General features: G+C 40.1%; 1 protein-coding gene across 3 annotated transcripts in view; it reads left to right on the top strand.

Annotated features, from left to right (window-relative positions):
- The window catches only part of ASZ1 (ankyrin repeat, SAM and basic leucine zipper domain containing 1), a 107,975-nt gene that overhangs the window by 10,081 nt on the left and 83,384 nt on the right, over nt 1-14,510 (top strand). For 2 of the 3 annotated variants that reach the window (XM_037888920.2, XM_043549945.1), the window contains 2 exons: nt 5,452-5,574; nt 11,321-11,432. In XM_037888920.2, coding sequence (XP_037744848.1) covers nt 5,452-5,574; nt 11,321-11,432 — 235 coding nt within the window. Of the gene's footprint in view, nt 1-5,451; nt 5,575-11,320; nt 11,433-14,510 lie in introns of those variants that run through there. The other variant, XM_043549949.1, reaches the window with a different exon arrangement.

Genomic DNA, 14,510 nt, shown 5'->3' with positions numbered 1-14,510 from the left:
TGCCCCAGCCCCACATCCACGCCACCCCTTCCCCTGGGCAATGTCCCTTCCTGGGTGGCGGGAAGTGGACTGACCCGGCCCCAGTCCACTTTGCTCCGCTGGCTCCCAGCCGCACCACCGGTGACTGCTGCGGGGGCGGTTGCCCCTTCCCCCCAAGTCCCAAGGCTGGGAGCCAGGGGAGCAGAGCGGAGTGGGCTGGGTCACTCCACTTCCCGCCGCCCCATGAGTGTGGGGTTGGGCCTGCCTTGCACTCACTGGGTGTCAGGAAGTGGAGCAACCCGGCCCCAACTCGCACCACTCCGCTGGCTCGTGCTGGGGGGCAGTTTCCCCCCTGCTCCCCAAGTTTGCTCCTGCTCCCCCCCCCCGCAAAGGCCTGGGGCCAGCCGCTCTCCTCCCCCCTCCGGGGGGGCTGCTTAGGGCTCCAAAATATCTAGGGATGGCCCTGTGTAGTTCCCAGTAAAACCAAGAGTTGAGTCTAAAGGGACTTACATCACTGCAGAGGGATGAGGGACTTCATGTCATTTTCTACCAGGAAAATGTAGACTTTACCTTAAAAAATATAGACTCTACCTTACTCATATGTTGTTGTAATCGACTGCAAGTCACATCTCTGCAACAGGTTTTGACATTCCTTCTAGTGGTTAGAGCAGTGTGTATTGTTGTTTTTCCTACATTTCTTTTCCCCGGTATTGCCATACCATCCTCTCTTGATGTTTCTCTTCCGCATACCCCCAGTTGCCTGTTTCCATACCAAATTTTGCTGTGCCACCTTTCTGTCTTGCTCTGCTTCCATTCTGTTTATCTCTTGGTTAAGTTTCATTGTCTAGCTCTAGCCAGTGATATATACAGTGGAGTGAGGCGGGAGGGACAGAGGTAGAAAACTAGAAGAATTTAACTGTAAATAAATGCTGGTACTAGTCTTCAAAATGCTTGTCTTAGTTGCCTTGTAAGAATTGCATCTGAAGAAGTAGGTATTCACCCATGAAAGCTTATGCTCCAATACGTCTGTTAGTCTATAAGATGCCACAGGACTCTGTGCCGCTTTCACAGATCCAGACTAACATGGCTACCCCTCTGATACTTGTAAGAATTGTGAGTTTGGCCTCAAAGAAAGTGAACCCTGCCGTTATTCTTGGTGGCCATCTTGCAGTCCACTGTATATGCAGATTGCACAGTGAAAACTTTCCATAATGGTAGGTAAATTTATTTATTTATTTCATGGAGCCTCAGAGTATAATTTCAATAGAGGTAGTGTTTGTTTTTTTATACTGAAGTAGCACCTAAAGGCCCTGTCAAGTTTCCTTCCCCACTCTGAACTCTAGGATACAGATGTGGGGACCTGCATGAAAGACCCCCTAAGCTTATTCTTACCAGTTTAGGTTAAAAACTTCCCCAAGGTACAAACTTTGCCTTGTCCATGAACCGTATGCTGCCACCACCAAGCGTTTTAAACAAAGAACAGGGAAAGAGCCCACTTGGAGACATCTTCCCCCAAAATATCCCCCCAAGCCCTACACTCCCTTTCCTGGGGAGGGCTTGATAAGAATCCTCACCAATTTGTACAGGTGAACACGGACCCAAACCCTTGGATCTTAAGAACAATGAAAAATCAATCAGGTTTTTAAAAGAAGAATTTTAATTAAAGAAAAGGTAAAAGAATCACCTCTGTAAAATCAGGATGGTAAATACCTTACAGGGTAATCAGATTCAAAACATAGAGAATCCCTCTAGGCAAAACCGTAAGTTACCAAAAAGACACAAAAACAGGAATATACATTCCATCCAGCACAGCTTATTTTACCAGCCATTAAACAAAAGGAAATCTAACGCATTCCTAGCTAGATTACTTACTAACTTAACAGGAGTTGTAAGGCTGCATTCCTGATCTGTTCCCGGGAAAAGCATCACACAGACAGACAAACCCTTTGTCCCCCGCCCCCCCCACCCAAGATTTGAAAGTATCTTGTCCCCTCCTTGGTCATTTTGGGTCAGGTGCCAGCGAGGTTATCTTAGCTTCTTAACCCTTTACCGGTGAAAGGGTTTTGCCTCTGGCCAGGAGGGATTTTATAGCACTGTATACAGAAAGGTGGTTACCTTTCCCTTTATATTTATGACAGGCCCTATGAGGATCCAATTGTGCTAGCAGCACAAAGATATGAAGACACAGTCCTTGCTCGAAAGAGCTTATTCCAGTTTGAAACAAGATATGAGTGGAACAGTGATATGGAAGGGATCTGAAAGGTGATAAGATTGCTTGGTTACATAGGCCAGCTATGTGCACAACTGTATTATTAAAAGAACTCAAATTATTTGGAACCAATGTAGCTGACTATACCTGGGTACATACTCAGATGGCTTGCCCAAGCTGCTCCTGATGCTGTCACGGCCACACTTGTTTTTTTTAGGCACTAACTCAAGCAGAACTAGCATGCGTATGTCTGCTTGTACTCGGAATTACATCTCCCAGCTGCTGTGTAGACATACCTTCTGAGTTAAAAGTGCTGCCAAGATCTAAACATGTTTTTTGTTAATAGTGTACAGTATCTTGAAACCAGTCCTCATTTTTTCATTCCTGTACCTCATCCTCTTTGCTTTCTGTCTCTGGTAAGAGCATGAAACAATTTGCCTTTAAGATTACAAGATTCACGGTTCTTACCCTTTTAATAGTATACGTCAAGCATCTTGGTTCTTCATAATCTAGGTCTAATTCAGCATTCAGATTAGATCACCATCCCAGCCATACCGTATTTCCTTACTTTTCCTAATGGGTTCCTGTGACTGTTGTAGGCTTCCGAACTGGCTCCATTTTCTTTGATTTGTGTAATTCCATACAACAGTTGTCCAGTTTTGTTTCTTTTTCTGGGAGTCCCCACCCCAATAATGGTCTGTTTCTCATGCAGCTGTTAGACAAATGTAGCTTTGTCCCAAGATGTCTGTTAGGAGTTTTTCTCTTCTCTCTCCAGTTTCTAGCTACCTTAATGGCAAATCAAAGCTTCCTTGCAGTGGCTGTACAGTAAGGTGTACCGTGAGGTGGCTCAGTCAAAGTGGTATAAGTTTCTGCACCCCCTACAGCTCTGTCTTGCACTCCAGTAGCAGTCCCTTGTTTCTGTGCCACCTTTCACCATTTCCAGAAAGGGAAAGACCCCCACACAAGAGGACATGGCCTTCCTTGGCCAGACACTGGCCAGACTGAACTGGTAGTGCCTCCCTCACTTAAATAAACCAGGCACTACTGTTGATTCAGAGGGTACAGACGTGAAGAGGTTGATAGACCCTGGTATTATTGATCGTAACACATCACTAATTAGGTAATTTAATTCCACTTTTTGAGCTGGCAGTGAGGGAAGACTGACCAGCTGCAGAGTGGATAAAAATCAATGATTTAAAAAAAAATTAAATCAGATTTTTTTTATTTAAATCGGATTTTTTGATAGATTTTTTTCCTCAAAAAGCATTTTATCTAAAGATAGTTTTAATTAAGATACATTATAGCTCAAAGATATCTCATCATGGAATAGGGATTATAAGTTCTAATTCTACAGTATGAGACAATATATTCATGTAATGTTTAAGAAAAGTTTTGTAAATGCGTTCCAATAGTTCATGGATTAGGGATCCAATCTTATGCGATTCCAGGGGTTTCTGTATAGATTATTTAGGTTAATCTTTCTATCTACCCAATGGGACTCAGTGCTAAGTCTAGAAGATACCATCAGAGATGCTTAGTTTTGCCGTTCTCAAACTGTGGATTTGTGTCTCCAGAGATAATATGCTTGTCAACGGCAAAAAATGGTTTTAAATAAATAATTTATAGAGGTGAGAAATAACAGACCTCAGCCTTATTGTCCCTCTGCAAATTTGTGTACACAGTCAATTCCTTACTGCTCTCTAAAAGTGCAAAGTTTCAAAAAGTTCAATGAATAGAAGATTGTTGGGGGCGGAATAGATCTGGACAAGGAGAAGAAGTATGGAGATAAATGTGAGAAGGGCGGGACAGACAGTAGAAACAAAAGTGAAACTGTTTGAGCAGTATATTCCAGAAGTCTTGAGGTCTTTCTGAGTATAGCCTTCACTGATTTGAGACCTACCATACCATTCTCTCACTAGAAGGGAAAACCTATAATGGTAGCAGGCCGTAAGAGAGGCCCAGTTTGGGCTCATCTGTCTCTGAATTGTGAAGAATATGTATTAAGGTTATAACAACCAACAAGAATGCAGTTTTATGTAGAAATCCATGATTAAATCGAGTCTTCCTGACTAGTGATTTAAATCGTGATTTAAATCAAATCCACCCTGACCAGCTGTGTCCCTTCCTGTCTACACCACCCTACAAGTTTCAGCAATACTGGGGTTTGAGCATTCCCACTCCCTTCCTGATTCTTCTTGGGGTTTGAAAATTACTTTTTGAGGAATTCTTCTCTTGCACCTTATTTTTAAAATATTTTTCTGAGGCACTTTTAAAATCTTTTGTTGATCATCTTATATTAAGTTTGTCCTGAGAGCGTCTCCTGGACAGTTGCAAGACCTGACTGGAATGTTCAGAAGGTAGCATTTCAGTTTGTCAGGAAGTTATATGTAGTAGCCAGATACAGGGCCAGGCTTGTGCTTTGCCCAGCTCCCCTCCAGGGTCAAAATCTTAAATAGGAAAATAACACAAGTTTTATGCTAAGAGGGAAAGACTGAACAGTCAGAAACTTGCATAAATGATGGTTTTAGAGCATCAGAATTACAGTTGGGTAATATTTTTTTCTTGTGCATGGGAAATCATTAGTCTAGAACCACATCTGGGTGTTGTGGTTAAATCTTGTTTTTTCCTCTAGAGACCTTAATTAGGTAGTACTAAATGCTAAGGTAGCTTATGCTAAAGCAAAAGCAGACAGAGATCAGAAGGGGCCGGTGTAGGGGAGTTCTAAATCATGAAAACCCTAGCAACCAGCTAGGGTGGAATTACTTGCTCCTCTCACTGTTGCTAGACACAGCCTACTTTCTGTTTTGTGACCTCCCACACAAAGTCCAATTCATGAAGCAAAACCAAAAATCATCATCATCTTTTTATTATTAGTGGGAATCACTGCGTTATTTAAGTGGAGAAGATAAATCTGGGCACAGCTGCGATAATGAATAAGTTTGCTGCAATTGTGTGTTGCTAGCCTTTCTAAAATCTTTTTGTCTCTGGGATCATGTTTGAAATGTTATGGTGGTTTGGTTTTGATGAGTTAAGAATCAGGCTTCTTGATATTCAGTTGTGGAATTTGTTTCCAGAGTTCCAAGCAGAGATGGAGTCTTTTAATTGATCGAAGAAGATAAAAATAGGAACAAAGCACTTCCTCTCCCTAGGAATAGATATAAAGACATTAGAGAAAACAGTTAAATATTTACATTACTGTGTGTATTGGAGTTGGAGTTCTAAAATACATATTTATCTTTGTAAATTTTTTAACGTTTTGACAGGTGTGAACGTAGAATCTAGTTTTCAGTTTGGATGGACTCCCCTGATGTATGCTGCTAGTGTTGCTAATGTGGAATTAGTTCGTATCCTTCTGGACAGAGGTGCTAATGCAAGCTTTGATAAGGGTAAGATACTTGTGAATCAAATTAGAAGTTACAGTTGATTCTGACTAGTACACTTTCTCCTATTTATGTCATCTCTTAAATATTCAGGAAAAAAGAAAGGGTCACTGTCAAGTAGACTAGGTCCTAAACTTGGCTTCATAATCTGGAGACTGTAATCAAGATTGTAGAAAAATTTTAAAATAGTCTACCACACCATCACTCACAAAATTTTGGGTTTAATTTTGTTTAAACAAATCTTAATGTATTGTGCTCCCCTTGACTAATTCTACAGTAAATGCAAGTTAAATTGTATTGCTAGAACTGTGCTGACCTCAATTACTGCCTTTTTCTTATATCCTGTAAGAAATGGAGTAGGGGGGAAATATTTTGCCTAAATTACAGGACACTGTTGTGTAATTAAATAATTTAATTCATTTATTAAATATGTATATTATGGCAATACCCAGAGCCACCTATTAGGATTGGGCCCCTGTTATGTTAAATGCTTTATAAATGTTTGAAGACAGGGTCTCTATAGTTTAACTACTAATAGAAATGCTCTCCTGTCCCTTCTGAAGATAATGATCCTCATTTCTCCCACTTTCCATCTGGCCGCATAGGTCAGAATGTCTCCTCTCAGTTGCCTGCAAGTCCCATTGGACTAGTGATCATATGTACAATGTAAATAAATGTGCATTCGTTATGTTTTCACTTTTCTAAAAATGCAGCACGGTATTCCAGTAAAATGAAGGTTGTCAAATTTTAAATCAAAAAGTCTCACTCTGTATTACCATTACCAGAGTAAATGGAAATATTGTAGAAAAATTGTACAGTACAGGTAAATGTCTTGTCGGGAACATGTAAAAATTGAATAATTAGTGATACATAATATAAATTAGTTTTCTAAATTAATTTTGGAGACAAATTAATCTTGCGTGATCTGATTATTGGATGATCAAGGTTTACATAATCTGGAAAAATCCAAAAAATGTTCTATATACTTGGGAAAATTTGTTATATAACAAATTTTCCCAAGTATATAGAAAAAATTGATAACTCCTGTATACTCATTGCTGTTTCTTTCTAAGAAACAGACTCTGATTTGTTTTTCAGTGGCTTTGTTTACTAGTCAATATGAAATCTTACAACACAGCTCATTTTCTTACCTTGATGGAAGTCAAAATTAAGACATTTCTACATCGTAGAAGACAGCAACGTGTGGGACACTTAAAGAATCTTTTTTTCTTTGCAGGAATGTATTTCAGTTATTATATCGATGAAGAAAGTTTTCAAAAATATCCTGTGTGTGCGCTTTCTATCTTGTTTTAAACCGAACTTCCTCCTTTAAGTAATTGAACTCAGATGAATTTCAGTGAACTGCAGTAGAACGTCACTTGAATTGGAGTTAGTGGGCAGATAATGGCAATCACATGCACTAACAGATGGTTGTGAGTGAGTCTTTTTTTGTAAAGAGGGGTAATATATGCTTCAGGCTTTAAAAGGAAATAATTATAAAGTGCAGTTTGGAAAAGCTGCTCTAGCAATCATGTAGTTACATCATTTCAGTAAATAAACTAGTGTTATCCTGACAACAGGAATATTTTTTTTTAAAAAAAGCTTATTTTTACACTACAGCATGCAATATCCTAATGAATTTTACCAAAATTTCTGCTTAGCTTGGTATATGTTTTGATTAAAACAGATTTTTTTCTGTGAGCCAGATCCTGCTCTGTGCCATTCTGGTAGTGCAAAGAGGACTTAAATTTACATGGGGGAATTTCCATATGACACCAAGTGGCATAACTGTCTCTATACCACTAACTCCTGCATTTCTCTTGGTGGAAGGGACATGGTTGGGCATGGCTGGAATTTACTCATACTTTAAGGCATTAGCTAGCTGCTAACTAATGGGGGTTAGGAAGAAATGTCTTCTGTTGCAAGATTATTCCATAGCTCTCCATTTTAGAGTTTTTATATCTTCTGAAATATCTGCAAGTGGCCACCATTAGGGACAGGGTATTGGACTCAGATGGACTACTAGTCTGATCCAGTATAGCAGTTCCTATATTTCTGGTTAGGCCATTTTGTGCTGCTCTAAATAGTTTCTCTTTCTTTGGTATTAAGTCGATAACATTATTGCACCTTACAAATAGTTTTCTTCCCCTTAATACTTTAATTTGTTGCCTAGCCAAACAGCATATTTTAGATCAGTAGTTTCAAAACAAGATCTACATGATATGTTTATGTGGCCTATAGAGTTGGTTTTAAAAAAAAAAAAGTAGCTTTTGCAAAAAATGTGGAAAAATAACTTTCATTCTCTTTGAAACCATCGTGAACTTGTTTTTTGATGAAATTTCATTTCACTGAGGAAAAACACTTTTTCACTTTTTTGTCTCTCTCCTTTGCTCTTTTACTGGCAAGTCTTTTCCTCACCAAAAAGACACACAATTTTGAAACTCTTAATCAAAAAGGAAACATTTTGCCCCAAAATAAAAAGTTTCATTTTGGTCAAAAGGCCATGGGGAGGAGACACCAACATCTTTCTGATGAAAAAATTTCAACCAGCTGTATTTGCCTGTCTGGCACATTCAGATTCTTCAGACCTTGCAATTTTACTTAATGCTAACGTCGGGCCCAAGTAATCCAACATCTGTGCAGTCTTCCTCATACAACCAGTGAAATTGCTGCATGCAAATTAGCTGTAGCGTAAGAGTAGTGATTGGTTGAGTTATCTCTGATCTTACAGTGGCCTAGGACACTTGGCATGGCATAAATACATGCATTACTGTAGCTGTACATTGTACAGGTGTAATTTGTAAAGTCAAAATGGCTGAGAACTTAAAAATTGAATGGTAACAGACTGTGAAACCCAGTGATGGTAGACTCTGTTGATACTTTGAACAAAAATAGCTTTCAATCACCCATCACTTCATGCTGACTCAGCAGATATTTTAGGCAATTGACACAAAGAGTGACTTTCCTGGAATCTTATCATATAGATTGTAGCCCTAGTAGTTGCAAAGATAACCATCCAATGGTGAACTGAATGTAAATCTTCCTGAGCTTGCAGAAAGATTAAAAAAAAACTTCCACAACTTCTATTTATTAATTGGTTGTTAAGTATAAAGGCTAATGATGGTACTAAATGTAAAAATTTGCTCTCATTGCTGATCTTAGTAGTATTACAATGGTGCCCAAGAGGTGTGTATGTGGGAATACAGATATGCATAGGGAGGAAGGGAGCTAGATATCAGACAGAAGAGGATGGGGAAGAGAATCAAATGGTAGAGATCCTGAAGTTAAGCATATTTTCTGTGACTAAGGTTCCTAGATGCAATGGTAATATAAATAATCATTTTCCCACTGAGTAATGTTGAGTGTGACAGACAAGTACTGAATACATTTACTATATTTTAAGTTTAATTACTACATAAAGGCCTTATTTTACCTTTGATCTTAGTGCAAACCTGTCATTGATGTCCATGGGGAGTGGTGTGTGAATTGAGGGTATTATGCATGATATCTCTAGACTAAGTGAAGACTACCCTTAGAATGAAATCATATTTACCCATTGTCTCACGTTTGCTTTTATAAGTTTCTTACATGAAAAATGCAGAACTATGAAAATGATTTGACATTATGCTAAAGGAGTGAAACCCACATTTTAAGCATTTTGCATCAATAATTATCTTCCCTGTCACAGTTTGTCTTTAGTAAGTTGAGATGCTTTCTTATATTTTGGGCCCTACCAAATTCACAGTCATAAGATTTTAAAAATCATAAATTTCATGATTTCAGCTATTTAAATCTGAAATTTCATGGTGTTGTAATTGTAGAGGGCCTGACCCAAAAAGGAGTTGTTGGGGGATTGCAAGGTTATTGTAGGGGGATTGTGGTACAGCTACCTTTACTTCTGCGCTGCTGCTGGCGGCGGCGCTGCCTTCAGAGCTGGGCAGCCGGAGAGCGGCTGTTGCTGGCCAGGAGTCCAGCTATGAAGGCAGAGCTGCCACCAGTAGCTGTGCAGAAGTACGGATAGCATGGTATGGTATTGCCACCCTTACTTCTGTGTTGCTGCCTGTAGAGCTGGGCCCTCAGTCAGCAGCCACCACTCCCTGGCCACCCAGCTCTGAAAGCAGTGCAGAAGTAAGAGTGGCAATACTGCAGCCCTCCTAAAATAACCTTGCGACCCCTCCTGCAACTTCCTTTTGGGTCAGGATCCCCAATTTGAGAAATGTGGTCTCTCCTGTGACATCTGTATAGTATAGGGTAAAAGCACGTAAAAGACCAGATTTCACGGTCCGTGACATGTTGTTCATGGCCGTGAATTTGGTAGTGCCCTACTTATATTCTTCACAAGTCAGTCCCTGGCTCCTACTCCTAATAATCATATTGCAATCTTCAGAATAATTGAAAGATTTCAATCTTTCAGGTAATGAGGTACCTAGAACTAAATGTAGTATTCTATGTGTAGTGGCACCTAAAACTGATGTATTCTTTGATCTGACATGATAGCTGTGTTTGAGGCACAAAAGTGCTTTGGCCTTTTTTGCAGCCACATTATCTAATTTTAGACTAGCCATCGCTCCAAGCTCTCTCTCAGCATTATTGCTCTCCAGCTTTCTCCTTCCTTTTGAATATTTGTATTTCTGATTTCAGATTATTTTTCCCAGATATGTTAACTAAATTTAGAATCAGCATGTTAATAAAATTCAGTTTTTAGCTTATGAATGTTAAATAAATACCCAACACTAATCTCTCCAATGCACCTCTAGATACCACCCCCCAAAATTGATTGGTTTATCATTGCCCTTTGTTTAAAGTCCTGCCTGCATTCAGTCAATGTGTCAGTGTTGGTATCTAATTTATATACATTTTGAATAAGATTTTGTCAACCAGTGTGTCAAATGCATTACTAAGATCAATATATTAATCAACTGCATTATCTTTCTGCTCATGGAAGTTGAAAAATGACTTGTGGGAAATTTCATTTTGTGTAGTTACTTTGTTTCAAAATTCAGTCTTTTCAAATACTTTCTATAGCAGTGGTTCTCAACCTTTTCAGACTACTTTACACCTTTTCAGGAGTCAGATTTCTCTTGTGTACCCCCCAAGTTTCACCTCACTTAAAAACTACTTGCTTACAAAATCAGACATAAAAATACGAAAGTGTCACAGCACATTATTGCTGAAAAATTGCTTACTTTCTCATTTTCTGTATGAAATTTTTGTTTGTACTGACTTTGCTAGTGCTTTTTATGTAGCCTGTTGTAAAACTAGGCAAGTATCTAGATGAGTTGATGTAGCCCCTGGAAGACCTCTGTACCCCCAGGAATACACATACCTGTTGTTGAGAACCACTGTTCTGTAGAAGACAATTTTTTCCTTTCCTTATACTTAAATTCACCTATATGTCTTAAAAGTGTTCAGTTCTTTGAAAATAAGACCACTTAATATACCTGATTATTTTTTTAAGCTTGGTCTTGGGTTTTTCCTACTCTTCAATTACTATTTCATTGTCTTCCTCAGTTGCTTCTTCTTCCTCTTCCTGAGTGGTTTCATCTGTCTTAATGGCTTAATTTACCTTAACTGAGCTGAATATTCTCAAATCTTTCAGTTGTTTCCAAAGATCAAATACTTTATCAGACTTGAGAATCTGTCTGAACTATTGTAAAGATGTAATAATATTAAAAACACTCTGCTTCAGATTGTTACAAGGAGTACGTTATTTGTTGACATCACAATCCTCCAATTGTAATTTTCAATTCAGATCAATATACTGTATTAATGGCTGCATGTACTGCACGTGCTTCAGAGGAGCAGATTTTGAAGACTGTGGAACTACTTCTGTCAAGGAATGCCAATCCCAGTGTTGCTTGCCGGTAAAATATTTCATTTGTTAATCTTAAACTGTTAATGGAGATATTGTTAAAGACCACATGTGTAAAACTCAAGGAGCAGGCATGGGAAAGGATCAGGTTCTGGGAACCTCCTTTCCCTAATAGGAGCAGTCTTGAAGTGAGGAAACTGCTAGGCTCTTTCTCCATCTCGCCTGCATGATTTTCTCCTACGGTTGGGGAGGAAACAAAAGAAATAGTGAGAGGTATGGGCCATCTCTGCCGTTCCTTACGCTGTCACCATTACTTGAGACGACATAGTATTTTTTTTTTCTTTCTTGGTGTCTCAGTGATGTGATATTGCTGAAAATAAAGAGACAAGGTTGGTGAGGTAATATCTTTTATTGGAGCAACTTCTGTTGGTTAAGGAGAAGTTTTCCAGCTACACAGAGCTGACCCGAAGAAGAGCTCCAATAAAAGATATTACCTCACCCTCCTTGTCGCTCTAATATCCTGTGACCAACATGGCTACAACAACATTGCTGATAACGTTGCCGTTTCTCTGTTGTCTGACATGTGCTGTTATTCTATTTCTATGTGTTCACTTGGGTTGTCGTGGGCAGTAGTGTGCTGGCTTTGTCATGCAACAATATTGACCAGTGTGATTCATGAAAAAAATCTCATCAGTTAATTGAGTGTATGCAACTATTTAAATTCTTTTACATGGTAATATAAATTGAGGATAAAGAAAATTATGAATTTGCTATACTATGGGTTTTGCATTCATATCATGTTTAATTAAATTGATAAAATAACTGAAAAAGTAACCTATTGCCTGCCCTTCTCCATCCTATGTTGTATAATGACAAGACAGTAAATAAAAAGTGAGTTCAGATTAATTTCCCCTCTCTGTTTTCAGGCTTTGTATGTCTGGAGATGTATTCTAATTCTTTATATTAGTCTTTCTCATAGGCATCTGCATTTTGTAAAGAAAAACTAAATTTTTTTTATAAAATAACATGGACAACAACATTAATAACATTCTTTTAAAGTTGTAACATCAAGCGCTCCTGTTAGGAAATGCCAGAATTAAGGTTGCAATTTGGCCCCTTTGTATGTATGATGACACATCATTGCATGATCATATCATATTTTTTCCACTGGACCCCACCCTCATTCAGTGCACAAGATGGATCTGCTGGCAGCATGAATCAAGGTTTTGTAGTGGAAGAGTCTGTTGTCTATAAGGCCCTTGCCTCATTTATTGTGGAAGTTGGAAGGTATGTAGTGAATGAGGCAGGAGAATGCAGGAACAGGACAGTTTCAAGATTAAGGGTAGATGAATGCTGCCTTGAAGAATTGGATTCTATCCCTGCCTCTGCCACAGAGTTCCTATATGATGCCAGACCAAACTTTTCAAAGACAGTCACTAATTTATGTTCTTTGAGTAGTGTCCCTATGGATGCTCCATTCTAGGTGCACATGCATCCCATTTGCCTCAGATTGGAGATTTTAAGGAGCAGTGCCAATTCAGCATGCATTCACCCCATGCAGCCTCATGTTCTGCACTGTAGCTATATGGAGCTAGGCAGGCAAACCACCCTCAGTTTGTTCTCATCCGCCTCAGCAGTGTCCAAGTAGAGATGACCTCAACTGTATTTTTCTCTTATCTACTAAAAAAGAAAAGGAGTACTTGTGGCACCTTAGAGACTAACCAATTTATTTGAGCATAAGCTTTCGTGAGCAAGTGAGCTGTAGCTCACGAAAGCTTATGCTCAAATAAATTGGTTAGTCTCTAAGGTGCCACAAGTACTCCTTTTCTTTTTGCGAATACAGACTAACACGGCTGTTACTCTGGAATCTTATCTACTAGTTAGTGTTCACTTATGCACACACGCACACATAGGTATTGTGACAAAGTTCTGTCCTTGCCTCCGTGGGTCCCGCGTTTCCTGGCTGATTTCGCTAGCCTCAGAGGCTCACTGTGACCTCCACGTAACCCTTCTTTCTCTAGAGACAAGGGTCACAGTCTGCTGAGCCATTTTCATCATAAGCCAGCAAGGGAGGTGAGGAGAAGTTATCCTTCCTTGCACACTCTCTGTTATCTCCCAGTCTCAGTGATTAATCAGGGGGCAAAGGTGGGGGGGGAGCCCGGGCCCACCCTCTACTCCAGGCTCCAGCCCAGGGACCCTAATAGTATCAGCTATGGTAGCTGACCTTTTAGAAACATGACATGTACAATTCCCTGGGCTACTTCCCCCACAGCAGCCCTCACTTCCTCAAGCTCCACTTCACCTTTACCTCAGGGCCTCCTTCCTTGTGCCTATATGGTGTGTACTACTCAGCCTCTCCAACAGCGCAACTTCCTCCCACAGCTCCTGACATGCACACCCACCTGACTGACTGGGACGCTTTTAACTAGTTTCAGCCAGCCCATGATTGGCTTCAGGTGTCCCAATCAACCTAGCATTCTCCCTGCCTTCTGGAAAGTTCTTAATTGGCCCCAGGTGTCTTAATTGACCTGGAGCAGCTTCCATTTCACTTAACCTGGTACCAGGGATTTGTTTAGCCCGGAGCTACTATATCTATCTCCCACTACTTTTCTATAGCCATGTAGCCTTGCCCTGTCACATATCCCCCCCGCTGCTCAACACCATAGAGTTGGGCAACTTGGGACGCCAGGCAGTATGCTCGTGACAGACCATCAGCGTTGCCATGGTGGCATCCAGCCCAGTGCCGTATGCAGAACTGGAATGGTTGGAGGGATAAGAACCACCTGGTGACCCTTGCATTCTTTTCCTTATTCCGCTGCATCCACTGGAGGGGTGCATGGTCCGTCACAAGAGTAAATCGCCGGCCTAAGAGGTAATAACGCAGTGTCTCCATAGCCCATTTGACAGCAAGGCATTCTCTCTCAACTACTGCATATTTCTGTTCTCTTGGGAGAAGCTTTCTGCTTAGGTAGAGGATCGGGTGTTCCTTTTCTCCCACCATTTGCGACAGAACTGCTCCCAACCCCACCTTGGAAGTGTCTGTTTGTAAAATAAATTCCCTGTTAAAGTCCAGGGCTATGAGCAAGGGGTCATTACAGAGGGCCGTCCGAAGGTCTGTAAATGCCCCCTC

The sequence above is a fragment of the Chelonia mydas genome, chromosome 1 (genome assembly GCF_015237465.2).
Source record: "Chelonia mydas isolate rCheMyd1 chromosome 1, rCheMyd1.pri.v2, whole genome shotgun sequence".
Taxonomy (NCBI): domain Eukaryota; kingdom Metazoa; phylum Chordata; order Testudines; family Cheloniidae; genus Chelonia; species Chelonia mydas.
This window is presented reverse-complemented; position numbering and strand designations above follow the sequence as displayed.